At 44.8% G+C, this 15,160-nt stretch overlaps 1 protein-coding gene across 2 annotated transcripts in view; it reads left to right on the top strand.

Annotated features, from left to right (window-relative positions):
• The window catches only part of UBE3C (ubiquitin protein ligase E3C), a 170,883-nt gene that overhangs the window by 33,379 nt on the left and 122,344 nt on the right, over positions 1-15,160 (top strand). For both annotated transcript variants that reach the window (XM_077808366.1, XM_077808367.1), the window contains 3 exons: positions 4,623-4,776; positions 5,271-5,488; positions 5,835-5,989. In XM_077808366.1, coding sequence (XP_077664492.1) covers positions 4,623-4,776; positions 5,271-5,488; positions 5,835-5,989 — 527 coding nt within the window. The remainder of the gene's footprint in view (positions 1-4,622; positions 4,777-5,270; positions 5,489-5,834; positions 5,990-15,160) is intronic.

The raw sequence follows: 15,160 nt of genomic DNA, 5'->3' as shown, positions 1-15,160 counted from the left end.
CTGCTGAAGGCCATGTTACTGAAACACATTGTATTTTGACAACAGACATTATGGTTAACATTAAGTAGTTCTGACACTGACCCATAGTTTTAATGAACATGTTTAATGAACAGAAAGGTACAGCTCAATGCTTGATTTCTTTGGAATCGTGTTTCTAAACTGTATGTTTTACTAGGTTGTTAGTGCAATGTGTTTTACTATTTAGTTTGTTATATGCTAATATTATATAGTGAATGTGCTTCTTTCATCTGTCTGCTGTTTTACATGTGAGCAAATAACCTCCCCCCAAGACCCAAACTGCAGTTCTACTCTGAAAAATAACTTTTTAAAAATGTTACCTTCTTGTGCAACAGATGATCTCCCTTTATCTGCTAGATGGTGTTAAAAAGTGTTTGTTAATTTTTAATCCTGTTAGCACCATAGTACCAACACAGCAAAGAGATAGTGAGCTATGTTCTATTTCCTTTGTTCCATCATCAATAGAGTTGTTTGCGAAGTTCCACGCAGTTACATCTGTGCAAACGTGTTGAAAGCAAATGGATTGCATAGGTGTTACTGAGGGTGTAATTTGGCTTGTGGAACTTTTATTACTTGTGGGATGTGCAAAAAGGAAAGAAGGCAGTTTGGCTTTCTGATCCTGGGTTGAGTTTGCCAGACTCATATCAAAGGGAATGGAAAAACTTTTTCTTCTTAACTAATCATGTTTGACCTGACAGCCATTTATAGGAAAAAACTACAGAACTCCAGGATGTCATTTCTACAGTCACTTCTTGGAATAGATCCATATTTTAAAGGACAAAATCCTGCTGTTATGCTGGTCCTGTTGATTTAGATGGAACTGCTACAGTCAGAAATTACTTTTTACCAGAGCATAATACAGTGTGAGTGAGATTGCAATACGTTAATTGGCTTGCCTAGAAACTATTACACATTTTCATAGTATGCTATTAAGAACACCATAATTTGTATCTTTGTTTAGCTCTTGTATAAAGTATTTTTGAAGGTGTCACCTCCATATAGTGATGTTAGCTTGTCATTACTACATAACATCCAGTTTTCAAAATTGATGTACGAGAATTTAAATCTGGATAGGTTAAAAATCTAAGTCCATAAAATTCAGCTGTCTGTCTGATCATAGTACAAAAAGCAAAAAATAGTAAGACTGCATGATAATGGCAGTTGTGCTGTCCTTTTAATCATACATGATACCTGAGTTATTGTACAAAACACTTTTGTGATCTTTGTTTATATCATTAATTTAAACTGTTTTGCACACAATCCATCTAGCCTGTGCTTCTGATAACTATTACCTTAGCTCCTACATCTCCTGTACTTTCCATTTGTTATTTCCACCACTTGTTACATCTTATCATATAGCCCCTATCCAAAAGAGCTTAACAGTTGTTTGATATGTTGTCCAGTGCCTAGCACAACGGGCCTCTGATTTTTCATTGAAGCCTCTAGGCAGTACTGTAATACAAGTTGTTAATAATAACTTAAGTGAGTTAAGGCAAGTGGGATTTGGTCCAGGGGACACAAGAGCTGCTTAATGAAATGAAATTGCACCATAAAAAGGAGAACAAAACAGTTTTCAGGGTTTGGCAAGTGATAAACAATATATTCACATTTAAAGATGAAGTTCAAAGGGTTGAAAACACACAGAGAAATAATTTTTAAATATTTATTTTTAATAATTCATAGCTTTTGGAAAGACCTGTGAAAGACCCACTGCTTATCGGTGAATGTGCTTATGTATTATGCGGGGGAGGGATAGCTCAATGGTTTGAGCATTGGCCTGCTAAACCCAGGGTTGTGAGTTCTATACTTGAGGGGCCATTTGGGATCTGGGCCAAAAATTGGGGATTGATCTTGGTTTGAGCAGGGGGTTGGACTAGATGACCTCCTTGCGTGTATTGATTTAAATACTGGCTTTGGAGTAGAGTACAGATGAAACTTTTTTTGCACAGTTCCTCTGGAGTAGGGGTATAGTGTATCATATATACGTAAAGTATATCAGCCTTTTAGGCCTTGTCTTCACTAGGAAAAATGTATCTTTAACTCATGTTAGCACGTATTAGTTAATGTGTTAAAATACTAATATAGACAAGGCAAGGTGTAGTTCTTCAAGTACTTGTCCATATATATTCTAGTACTGACAAGGCAGCTGTAGCTCTAATGTCTATGACTGTTGGTGTGCATGTGTCTTGCACACCTGAGTTTGGATTCCTTTGGCCAACAGTCTTCCTTGGGGCCATGCCTGTGCCCTGACTGTCCTTGTGCTGCCCAGCTGAGAGGAAAAAGGCAGGGGACCCTCCATTCCTTTGCCAATATGAAATCCATGAGTTATGGAACTTCATAATAATAGGGAAAGAGGGTAGATCATGGCATATATATGGATAACACATTTCTAAGAGCAACAGTAACTGTAAGATAAAGTAACCATTAATTTTAACATGCAAGTTGGTAAGAGTAAAATTTAGAGGGACCCTAGGTTTTACCTCAGTCAAGTCATAGACGTTAGAGCTACAGCTGCCTTGTCAGTACTAGAATCTCAATACGTGTTAATATGCATTAGCTAGTGTGTTTAAAAATGCACCTTTTCCCTAGGGTACACATGGCCTTATAGTAAGAAAAAGTGTTTGTGGCAATATAAAGGCACTGTAACTTATAAAAATAAGAAACTGATATCTCGAACTTTCAAACTCAAATAATTTTTACTGCTGAAATACCCCTTAATTAGCCCTAGTATTAATAAATTGTAGGTATGTATGAAATCTAGATAACCTAGAGGCCATTTATCACACAAAGGCAATTTAAAAGTAGTAATATCAATTTAACTGAAATGTCAGCTACAGGGCAAGTTCAGTGCACATCCATATTTACAAGTGTGCACTTGAGAAGAAGTGCTTCATTTGAGAAATACAGTTAAAACACACACTATTTTAACAATAGCCTCTTTCTTAAAGTTAAACAAATGTTTTATAGTCTCCAGCAAGTGAGCTTCAAATATACATTTCCAGTTTTTGGCAACAGTGAATGTTCTTTCCAGGAAATGGGTGCAACAAAGGATTCTTCATAAGAGTACTATGTTTACTGCACTTCACTTTCAGCTATTACGATGTGATGCTGTGCTTGCAGAGCAAGTTTAAACTCTCTCAGGTGTGGTTTTAAGAGGCAGTGTGAAGGGTGGAAAAGTTAGTTCAACTTTTCAATGCCTTAGAAACCTTCCAGATATGCTTTTGTGATGTGTCTTATTGTCATGGACTGATTTTCACTGACTAGAGCAGGTAATTTGAATAGGATGGTTTTTATTACTGATGATAAAAGCATATGGGAACTGTAATATCTCTAGAAAATGTGTGAATCTACCTTAGTTTTCACATGCTCTACACCAGGGGTGGGCAAACTTTTTGGCCCGAGGGCCACATTGGGGTTGCAAAATGGTATGGAGGGCTGGGTAGGGTAGGCTGTGCCTCCCCAAACAGCCTGGCCCCGCCCCTCCCACATCCAGCCCCCTGACTGCCCCCCTCAGAACTCCTGACCTATCCAACCCCCCCTGCTCCTTGTCCCCTGACTGCCCCCTCCCGGGACTCCCACCCCTAACTCCCCCCCCCCCCCGCTCCCTGTCCCCTGATTGCCCCATCCGCACCCCTGCCCCCGACAGGCCCCCTGGCACTCCCATGCCTATCCAACCCCCCCCGCCACTCTCTGACCCCCCGGGACCCCACCCCCTATCCTCCCCCCACCCTTACCCTGTCACTTAGAGTGGCAGGCCAGACAGGCTTATTTGAAAGCTTGGGAGGTGGGCGGGAACAAACTGTGTGGCGGCGTGGCTGTGGGGGAGGGGCTGGGGGCAAGCCTCTCCGGCTGGGAGCTCAGGGGCTGGACAGGACGGTCCTGCGAGCCGTAGTTTGCCCACCCCTGCTCTACACTTCAAGTTCATTGAGCAAGAATGTGAATTAAGGATAGGATGGAATCATGAAATAGTCTTTGCATCTTATTGAGCTAAATGCTGTTCAGGTTACCTCCCACCCACATCTTTGTGGTGTAGTCAATGGAACATCATGTTGTTATGCAAGAAATCCACAATTTAGGAGCAATTTTCAATCCAGACTGGTGGAGGTCAGAAGTATTTGTAGAATTGTGATACTCCTCCAACAGCAGGTATGTGTGTTGGATGTCATATGATACTCTGGAAGGTTTTGGATCTAGTGAGAGCCATTGATGGTGTCCAAAAGGCCAAAAAACCAACTATCAGAAATGTGACAGGCGGATGAGTTCAGAGAAATAGGAGATTTAGTATACTGTGTCTAGGTGGCAACTGCTTTAAAGAGCCAGTTCAGCAGGGGAAGGTTATTTTTGAAAGTCAGGCTAATTCTGTATACATTTATCTGTCTCTGCAGTTTACAAAATAAACTGCATTTCCAAAAAAACTGTTGATAACCTGTCCAATTTCTTTTGTGAATATAGCTTTTTGCCTTTTTGCTGCATTTTTCCAGTTTATCTATTAATTGTTTAAATCAGACTTTATGCTATGAATTGTAAAGCGCTCCTAATTATAAATTGCAGTTTTCTTTACAACTCAAGAAATAAATGGTTGCATATATTTTTATTTGTTTCAGGATACTACAGGTCGCTTTATTTGTTAATTAACAACAAGCTTCCATCGAGTATTGAATATTCTGATGTCTCTCGAGTTCCTATTGCAAAAATACTGCTAGAGAATGTTCTGAAACCATTGCACTTTACATATAGCTCCTGTCCAGAGGGTGCAAGGTAATCAAAGGAGATCTTTCAATATTTGTATATCAACTCATTATTATCTTAAATACATAGGGTACATGCAGTTTTTAGTTAAGTTTTTATATGTGCTGTTGAGTGCACAGTATTACAGAAAAAACGAGTTTTATTATGTGATAGTGCAATAATATACTGAGGTAGGTTTTCTGAAATTCTTTACAGCACTTCAGTTAAATGTAATTGTTCATAATCTTGAAATGGTTTCAGAATAGTTTTATGTGGGTGTATTAGGCTTTAAAGAAAAATACAAATAGAATAATATTGAGAAGGGCCGATTAAATTAATTATTTGAGTAATCTGACGAGCTCAATATAGTGGCATAGAATTAAGGAATGCAGCTATACATAGTTTCCTTGATAGATAAAATAATGTGTTCAGACTCGCAAGTTGATGATCAATCACTTCATGGATGTGCTGGTGAAAAGTTGTGTTTTCATTTTCTGTAAAGAACCTTTTTTCCCCCCTTTCAGGCAACAGATTTTTGCTGCCTTCACAGAGGAGTTTCTGGCAGCACCTTTTACAGATCAGATATTCCATTTCATCATTCCAGCGCTTGCAGATGTGCAAACACTTTTCCCTTATGAACTCTTCCTGAATGCACTATTAACAGAAAGCAGGCGTTCAAGAAAAAGTGATAGAGCTCCATGGCTGTTTTACTTTGTTTTAACTGTTGGTGAAACATATTTGGGTATGAAAAATATATAATCTATTCAGTTAAAATGAATTTTTGTGTACTGTATAATATAGTTCTTTGAATTGTCATGTTACGTATCACCATAGTATATTTTAGTATTCTTCATGGTCTGAAAAAGAAATCAAAAATGATAGACAGTTTAAAATATGAAGATCATTAGATGTATTCTTCTTGCAGCCCATTCCAAGATTCATATAATTCTTTGCAATATAGGGTATACTTTAATTGTAAGCTTTTGAGCATGTTGTTTATTGATAAGGGATTCTTGTTGAACACTGTTATATTCAGCCATAGTACAGTATGATCTGCTTACTTTGTTTTATTTGTTTATTTGCTGTAGGATCCCTTTCAGAGGAAGGGCTACTTGTGTATTTAAGGGTACTCCAAACATTTCTTTCTCAGTTACCTGTGTCTGCTACTAGTGCACATTGTCAAGATGCAACCAGTGATTCTGAAGATGAGGATGAAGAAATCAGTAAGATGATGACCATACCTGTAAGTATTAAAGGGTTCCGCTGAATAAAATCTTATTATAGCAACACCATAGTTAAAATTGAGGAAGGCACTTTCATTGTATTCCCCTCATTTAATTTACCGCTGATGCAGTGAAACCCCGTCCTTGTTCCTCCCCCCTCCCTTCTGCCCGTGGCAGTCAGCTGGCTTGCGACATTCAGGGTGCAGAAGGATGGGGGGAGGAGCGAGGACTCGGCACTCAGCCTCCCCCCTCCCTCCCCTGCTTCCTGCCCGTGGCAGTTAGCTGCTTTGTGGCGTTCAGGATGCAGGGGAGGGAAGCGCGCCGAGTTCTTGCTCTTCCCCCCTCCCTCCCTCCCTCCTGAACGCTGCAAGCCAGCTGATTGCCGCAGGCAGGAGGCGGGGGGATGAGGGGGAAGGCGCTGATCCACAGGGTCTGCCAGCGGGTGGGAGCCGCTGTGGGGTGGGGGGGGGGCGGCATGGGGGGCGGCCAACTGTGGACAAAGCAGGCAGCCAAATGACATTATAGCGAAGCATTGCACAACTTTAAATGGAGCATGTTCTGTAATTGATCAGGGACATAAGCTTGAAACAATGTTAAGCGAGAGGACATTAAGTGGGGAGTTACTGTATTTGTACAGCGCATAGTACAGTGAGGTCCTGGTCCATGACTTGGGCTTCTAGGCACTACAAAAATACAAATAATAATAACCAAGAATTCTTAAAAGTACAGGAGCAGCAACACCATCATAAGACACAAATTTATATTAAAAAGTTTGTTGCTTCATAAAACATTATCTGATTAAAAATAAAAGGAAGCCTTTAATCTTGTTTTTACAGGGAAGGGATGGGAAGTGAATGTTGGATTCCACAGAGAAATACTTATAGAAACTGCTTATGAAAGGGTCTCAAAATAGCTTTCCACATGAAATTCTGTGAAGATCAACACACTTTTTTTTAACTTAATATACTTTCAGATTTTGCCATTTCCAAGCAAAGTAAAATTCTTGAAAAAAGTGACCCATTAAAATTAATTTGGGTAGGAATTCAGTATGAGATTTAGAATGATTTACTTTGATAGAAAAAGAAATGTCAGTTGACTTTCTAGTTTAATTTTGTATTTTAAAGGGGACCTTGTAGGGCTTGTATCTGATAACACTGAGTTGTCAAGGAACACAGCCATCAAATCTTCCCACTTGAAAATATTATATTCTTCCCTTGGAGAAATTTATATATTCTTCTTTGAGTGCTTGCTCATGTCTATTTCATTTTAGGTGTGTGTGCACCCATGTACACAGTTGTCGGAGATTTCTGCCTTAGCGGTATCCGTAGGGCAGACTGTGGTGCGCCCTGGAGTGGCGCTCCCATGCAGTGGTATGTCAGGTGCCGCTGGCCCTACGCCCTTTCAGTTCCTTCCTACCGTCTGTGACGGTTGGTTGGAGCGCCTTGTTTTGCTTCTCAAGAGCAGCAGTGGTTATCCATTGACTAGTTCAGTTGTTGTTGTACATAGTGTCAAAGATAGTTGATAGCGTTGGTTAGTCAGTAGAGCCCCAGTTTGAACTTTGTCCCTAGCGGGGCATGCCCCGCTCGCCCGGCTTCAAGCTGTGTGCGTCATGCAGCAGGCCAAGGCTGATCAGCGATCCTCACGATAACTCTCTTAAGCGCCTGGGAGAAGGCCATAGAAAAGAGAGGTGCTGCATCTGTAAGAACTTCGCCCGCGGACCCAGAAGGAGCGGGAAATCTGCTTGAGGATGTTATTGATGGAGGCTGCTCTTCGCCCGGTGTCGCAGCCCTCCACTATGGCACCTACACCTGACACTTCAGCCTTGGGATGCAGCGTACCGTCGGCACTGGACTTGGCCCTGCACCATTCTGTTTCGCCTGCGCCGAAGAAGAGGCTGAGGAAAAGAACCTCCTCGGCATGGAAGGAGCGGGGGCCTCGGGCAAAGGACCAGTGTCAGGCCATGTGCCCGCTGTGGGGCTTCATGTGGGTACTGCGGAGGTCAGACATGCCAGGGACCTGTCTCCCACCCCGGGCAGCAGCAGGGGTTCCTAGCCAGTGATGGGGCCTTCAGTGGCTGAAGCAGTCCCGGCGGCTAAGGAGCAAGACCAGCAGGCTCCTCAGGTGTCACACCAGGTGACCGATACGGCTCTGCTCGTGACACCGAAGGGGAAAGCCAGCAGGGTGCTGCAGCATAGACTGGTGGAACACCTCAGATCACAGGATCGCAGGCGCACGTCCCCAGTGCTGCAACCTCAGGACCTGGCACCGCAGCCTACCTCGCTGGCCAGACGACCTAGATCTTCATCGGGTTCCTCTCTTACTAGACGAGGGACTCCGGACTCGTGGCACCATTCTCTGTACCGCTGACCATCTGGCCATAGGTCACTTACACGCCAAACAGCCTCTCCCAGAAGGTCTCATTGTCGTCCGTCTCTGTCCTGGAGGGCTCATTTGGGATCTCAGACTGATTTTTAGCCCGTCACTGAGACGGGGCAACTCCCCTCCAACACGGGGGACCAAGGCGGCACGGGCTGCAGTGCCGACGCAGCAGGAGCCGTGGCTCTGCCATTGGCCATATTGGAACCCTTGGAGGGTGCTGGTGTTGCTGATCCAGTACTCCCAGCCCTCCCTGGTTGCATCGGACAAACCAGCCGAGGTACTGCTGGTGCTGCAATCGGAACATGGCACTGTGGTTGAAGCAGAGCCCGCGCACTGTACCCCGACACCGAGGGAGCCCTCCCCCAACAAGGGAGGGAATGACACCATCCCTCAGGCAATACAATTGTCCTCCTCATCCCCAGATGAGGCGGTGGCCGGACCCTCCCACACCAGCAGTCCCCTGGATGACTTTAAGGAGCACCAGATCCTCTTTAAACGGGTGGCTGAAAATCTTTGCTTGCAGATTGACCTCTTCAATGTCATCTCAGCCACCACACCAGCAAAAATTGCATTGGCTGTCCACCCAGCGTTACTCAAAATAGCCAAATTGGTGTTGCAAGTCCCCTTATCTATTCCGCTGACGGAATAAAGAAAACGGAAAAGAAATACTATGTCCCTGCAAAGGGCTTCAAGTATCTGTATACTCATCCCCCTGCGGTATCATTGGTTGTGTCCGCGGTGAACGAAAGGCCACACCAGCGGAACGCTGAAAAATAAGGAGGCCAAAAGACTTGACTTATACGGCAGGAAAGTTCATTTGACAGCCAGCTTACGGTTTCAGGTCTCTAACCACCAGGCCCTGCTAGGACCTTATAAATTTAACCTGTGGGACTCCCTGAATAAGTTAATGGAGACCCTCCCACAGGAGCGTGCCCAAGAGTTTGCCATGTTGGTGAGCGAAGTCACGGTGGTGGCCCGGGAGTCCTCCACATGGCCTGGGACGTGACGGACTTGGCTGCCAGGGTGGTCGCATTGGAAGTGGCCATGAGACGCAGCTCCTGGTTGCAGGCTTCTGGACTGTCCCAGGAGATGCAGACCACAATCCAGGACCTGCCATTCGAGGGTTCGGGGCTCTTTTCTGAGCTAACTGACTCTAGGCTCCATGGGCTCAAGGACTCAGGCTCACCCTCCGATCCCTGGGCTTGCACACCACTCAGCAATCCAGGAAGACGTTCCATCCTCTGTGTCCTCCTCCTCTGATGCAGTCTAGGTCCCGGGGGGCTTCCGGGTCTGACTCCTACAGGAGAAAGGAAAAGGACAAAGGATCTAAGAGATGCTACCTGTCCTCTTCCTGCCCGGCTGCCCAACCTGACCCTCCCAGAAGTCAGGGAAGCCAGAAGCAGTCATTTTGAGGGTGCATTCGAGGACGGCACCCCGGCCAATGTACTGGATACAACGCTCCCTTTCCTCAACCGCTTCCGCCCCTTCCGGTCGGCCTGGTCCTTTGGAACGGCTGGGTGCTAGATATGGTTTCTTTGGGCTACACCCTGCAGTTTATAGACAACTACCTCTCCAAGTCCCCTTCCCTGTCCCTCTTCAGCAACTCTTCTTACGATCAACTCCTCGTTCAGGAGGTCGAAAACGTCCTGTACCTGGGGGCAGTGGAAAAGATCCCTCGGAACCTGGAAGGCAGAGGATTCTACTCCCTCTACTTCCTGATTCTGAAGGCAAAAGGAGGCCTCAGACCCATCCTCGACCTGCATCGCCTCAACAAGTCTTTCAAGAAATTGAAGTTTCGCATGATCTCCATGGCCTCCATCATCCCATCCCTGGATCTGGGAGACTGGTTTGCTGCCGTCAGTTTTAAAGGACACATATTTCCATCTTCCCAGGGCACCGATGCTTCCTCCACTTCATACTGGGACGGTGCCATTTCCAGTTCGTGGTGATGCCCTTTGGTCTCTTGTTAGCCCCGAGGATATTCACAAAGTGTATAGTGCCAGTGAATCTGAGCCGTCAGGAAGTCCAAATATACCCATACCTCGACGACTGGTTGATAAGGGGCCTGTCTCCAGCTCAGGTGTGGAGACATCTCGACCTGGTATGTTCCACCTGTTGTGACCCTGTGTTGATGATAAACGAGAAAAAGTCAACCTTAACACAGTACAATGCATATAATTCATTGGAGTGGTCCTCGACTCCACTCAGACCAGGGTCTTCCTCCCCGACACTCAGTTCCAGGCCATGGTGGACCTCATTGCGGGCCTATGGGCCCACCCGCTTACCACTGCCCAAAGGTGCCTGAGGCTGTTGGGCCTGTGGCAGCGTGTACTTACGTGTTCAGACACGCATGACTCCGCTTCAGACCTCTTCAGGCGTGGCTATCATTGGTCTGTGTTCCCAACCGGCACAGCATGCACCGGGTGGTCTGGATCCCGGACAGCGTACTGTTCCTCATATTTTGGCAGAATCCCACGTCGGTGTTGGAAGGAGTTCCCTTTGCGATCCCGGCCTTGTATTGTCTAGCCACCTGGGCGCTCTCAGCACTCACGGTCGTTGGTTCAGTTGTGATCGTTCCCTGCATGTCAATATCAGGGAGCTCAGGGCAGTACAACTAACCTGCCAAGCCTTTCTATCTCATATACAAGACAGGGTGGTCTAGGAGTTGACTGACAACACGGCTACAGTCTTCTGTATCAACATGCAGGGCGGAGCCAGGCCATCTGCCCTCTGCCAGGAAGCCCTCTGGCTTTGAGATTTCTGTCTGCAGCACGACATCCATCTTGTAGCTGCTCACCTTAATCATAGAATATCAGGGTTGGAAGGGACCTCAGGAGGTCATCTAGTCCAACAACCCCCTGCTCACAGCAGGACCAATCCCCAATTTTTGCCCCAGATCCCTAAATGGCCCCCTCAAGGATTGAACTCACAACCCTGGGTTTAGCAGGCCAATGCTCAAACCACTGAGCTATCCCTCCCAGGGACCGAGAACACTTTGGCAGATTCCCTTAGCAGGATGTTCTCGTCTCGCCATGAGTGGTCCCTTCATCCAGAGGTGGTCAGTTCCATCTTCCGCAGGTGGGGAACTCCCCGGCAGAACAGGAAATTCCATGTCCTCTGCACGATTGGGGTCATGGACAGAGGATCCCTATCAGATGCCTTTCTGCTCTCGTGGTCGGGGGCGCTGATGTACGCCTTCCCTCTGGTGCTGTTGCTATCCAGGGTCCTCAAGAAGATTAAATAGGACAGGGTGAAGGTCATCCTCACACTGCTGGCATGGCCACGCCAACACTGGTTCAGCACTCTGATGGACCTCTCTGTGATGACCCTATTCCAGATACCACTCAGGTCGGACCTGTTTTCCCATAACCACAGCAGTCTTATGCACTCCAACCTGAGGGTGTTACATCTGACGTCTTGGCTGCTGCATGGCTAAACGCACAGGAGCAGCAGTGCTTGGCTGAGGTTCAATGCGTTCTGTTGGGAAGAAGGAAGCCGTCCACCAGAGTGACCTATCTGGCCAAGTGGAAACGGTTCGCCTGCTAGATTGCGAACAAGAATGTTGTTCCTGAGCGAGCTTCGCTGCAGCTTATTCTGGACTACCTCCTGCACCTCAAGCTCCAGGGCTTGTCCTTCTCATCAATCAAGGTCCATCTAGCGGCCATCTCAGCCTTCACCTGCTGTTCGAAGGCAGATCAGTGTTTGCTCAGGCTAGTACAGCCAGATTCCTTAAGGGCCTGGAGCGCCTCTACCCGCATGTCAGGGACCCCGTCCCTCTGTGGGACTTGAATCTGGTAGTGTCACAGCTCGTGGGTCCTCTCTTTGAGCCACTGGCTTTCTGCTCCCTCCTTCTTCTCTCCTAGAAGGTCACATTCCTGCTCGCGGTGATGTCAGCCCGCTGGGTATCTGAGATTCGGGTGCTCACCTCGGAACCACCATACACTGTCTTCTACAAGGATAAGGTTAAGCTTAGGCCATACCTGGCTTTTCTTCCCAAGGTAGTTTCTGTTTCATTCGAGCCAGGACATTTACCTACCAGTCTTCTTTCCAAAGCTACATAGGTCGAAGGAGGAGCGTCAGGCTACATGCTCTGGGCATCAGAAGGGCTCTGGCCTTCTACATTGACAGGACCAAGGTGTTCTGTAAGTCGACGCAATTATTCGTTGCTGTGGTCGACAGAATGAAAGGTCGCCCTGTACCCACTCAAAGAATTTCTTCTTGGATCACTGCCTGCATTCGCTTCTGCTATGACCGAGTGAAGGTGCCACCTCTGGTGATTGTCACCGCCCACTCTGTTAGGTCGCACATGCCTATCAAGGACATCCGTAGAGTGGCCACCTGGTCATCTGTCAACACTTTTTTGTCCCACTATGCACTGACCCAGCAGGCCTGGGACGATACTGGGGCAGTACTACAGGCCGCTAAGCTGTGAATTCTGAGCCCACCTCCATGGATACTGCTTGAGTCACCTAAAATGGAATCGACATGAGCAAGCACTCAAAGAAGAAAAAACTGTTACCTGTCTTTTCGTAACTGTTGTTCTTTGAGATGTGTTGCTCATGTCCATTCCATTTTCTGTACTCCTACCCCTCTGTTGGAGTTGCTGACAAGAAGGAACTGAGAGGGCACAGGGCTGGTGGCGCCTCATGTGCCGCCTCATGGGAGCGCCACTTCAAGGGGCACCACAGCCGGCCCTATGGATGCCGCTAAGGCAGAAATCTCCGACAACTGTGCACGTGAGTGTGCACATACCTGAAATGGAATGGACATGAGCAATGCATCTCGAAGAACAACAGTTACGAAAAGGTAGGTAACTGGTTTTTTTGCCACAAATGTCTACTGTACATATTTATTGTAGGGCTGTCAAGCGATTAAAAAAATTAATTGTGATTAATCGTGCAACTAATCATGCTGTTAAACAATAATAAAATACCATTTATTTAAATATTTTTGCACGTTTTCTACCTTGTCAAATATATTGATTTCAGTTACAACACAGAATACAAAGCATACAGTGCTCACTTTATATATTTTGTTGTTACAAATATTTGCACTGTAAAAACAAAAATAAATAGTATTTTTCAATTCACCTTGTACAAGTACTGTAATGCAATCTCTTTATCATGAAGGTTGAACTTACAAATGTAGAATTATGTACAAAAATAACTGCATTCAAAAACAAAAGAATGTAAAACTTTAGAGCCTACAAGTCCACTCAGTCCTACTTCTTGTTCAGCCAATTGCTAAGATAAACAAGTTTGTTTACATTTGCAGAAGATAATGCTGCCTGCCTCTTGTTCACAATGTCACATGAAAATGAGAACTGGCCTTTCCATGGCACTGTTGTAGCCAGCGTTGCAAGATATTTATGTGTGAGATGCGCTTAATATTCATAGTCCCTTCATGCTTCAGCCACCATTCCAGAGGACATGCATCTATGCTGATGATGTGTTCTGCTCAATAACATTCCAAAGCAGTGCGGACCGACGCATGTTCATTTCCATCATCAGAGTCAGATGCCACCAGCAGAAGGTTGATTTTCTTTTTTGGTGGTTCAGATTCTGTAGTTTCTGCATCGCAGAGTTGCTCTTTTAAGACTTCTGAAAGCATGCTTCACACCTCGTCCCTCTCAGATTTTGGAAGGCACTTCGGATTCTTAAACCTTCCGTGGAGTGCCATCTCACATTGGTACCTTCTTTTAGTTTTGTGAAATCTGCAGTGAAAATTCTCTTAAAATGAACATGTGCTGGGTCAGCATCCGAGACTGCTATAACATGAAATATATGGCAGAATGCAGGTAAAGCAGAGCAGGAGACATACCATTCTCCCCCAAGGAGTTCAGTCACAAATTTAACTAATGCATTATTTTTTTAATGAGCGTCGTCAGCATGGAGGCATGTCATCTGGAATAGTGGCCAAAGCATGAAGGGGCATACGAATGTTTAGCATATCTGGCATGTAAATGCTGCAATACCTTGCAATGCTGGCTACAAAAGTGCCATGCAAAAGCCTCACTTTCTGGTGATATTGTAAATAGGAAGCAGGCAGCATTATCTCCTGTAGAGGTAAGCACACTTGTTTGTCTTAGTGATTTGCTGAACAAGAAGTAGGAGTGAGTGGGCTTGTAAGCGCTAAAGTTTTACATTTTTTTTGTTTTTGAGTGCAGTTACATAAAAAAAAATCTACATGTGTAAGTTGCACTTTCACGATAAAAAGACTGCACTACAGTACAGGTATGAGGTGAAAAAATATTTAATACATTTCATTTGTTGTTCTGTTTAACTGTGTGATTAAAACTGCGATGAATCACGATTAATTTTTTTAATTGCGATTAATTTTTGAGTTCATCACATGAGTTAACTGCAATTAATCAACTGCCCTAATTTATTATATTATATTAATATTTCTATTAGCTATCAACATTTTAAAGTATACGCTGCTCCTTCCCCTCATTCATTAGTGGAACTTTAGCTCTGTAGCAAAATATATATAATACATTGACTTTATATGTCAGTCTCATTCTTTAGGGTGCTTTCCAAGCTACTATTAACTTACTTTTAAAGATTTTTTAAATTAAAGATTTTGAAGTCTTATTTTGCATAGTTTTGATAATGTAAATGCTGGCAGATCTTTAACTAAATGTTCCATGGAAGTTTGTGGTTTGGCACCTGAAGGCTGGTTTGGTAAAAATGGAATCTAAAGGTCTGTTCAGAGACAATTTACAATAATTGATAAATACCCGACTGTATCTGACTTAAAACAGAATAGGCAAAACCTCCCCCGAGGAGACTCCACTGCTTAATAGCACTCTG

This window comes from Eretmochelys imbricata, chromosome 2 (assembly GCF_965152235.1).
Source record: "Eretmochelys imbricata isolate rEreImb1 chromosome 2, rEreImb1.hap1, whole genome shotgun sequence".
NCBI classification, from domain to species: Eukaryota; Metazoa; Chordata; order Testudines; family Cheloniidae; genus Eretmochelys; species Eretmochelys imbricata.
This window is presented reverse-complemented; position numbering and strand designations above follow the sequence as displayed.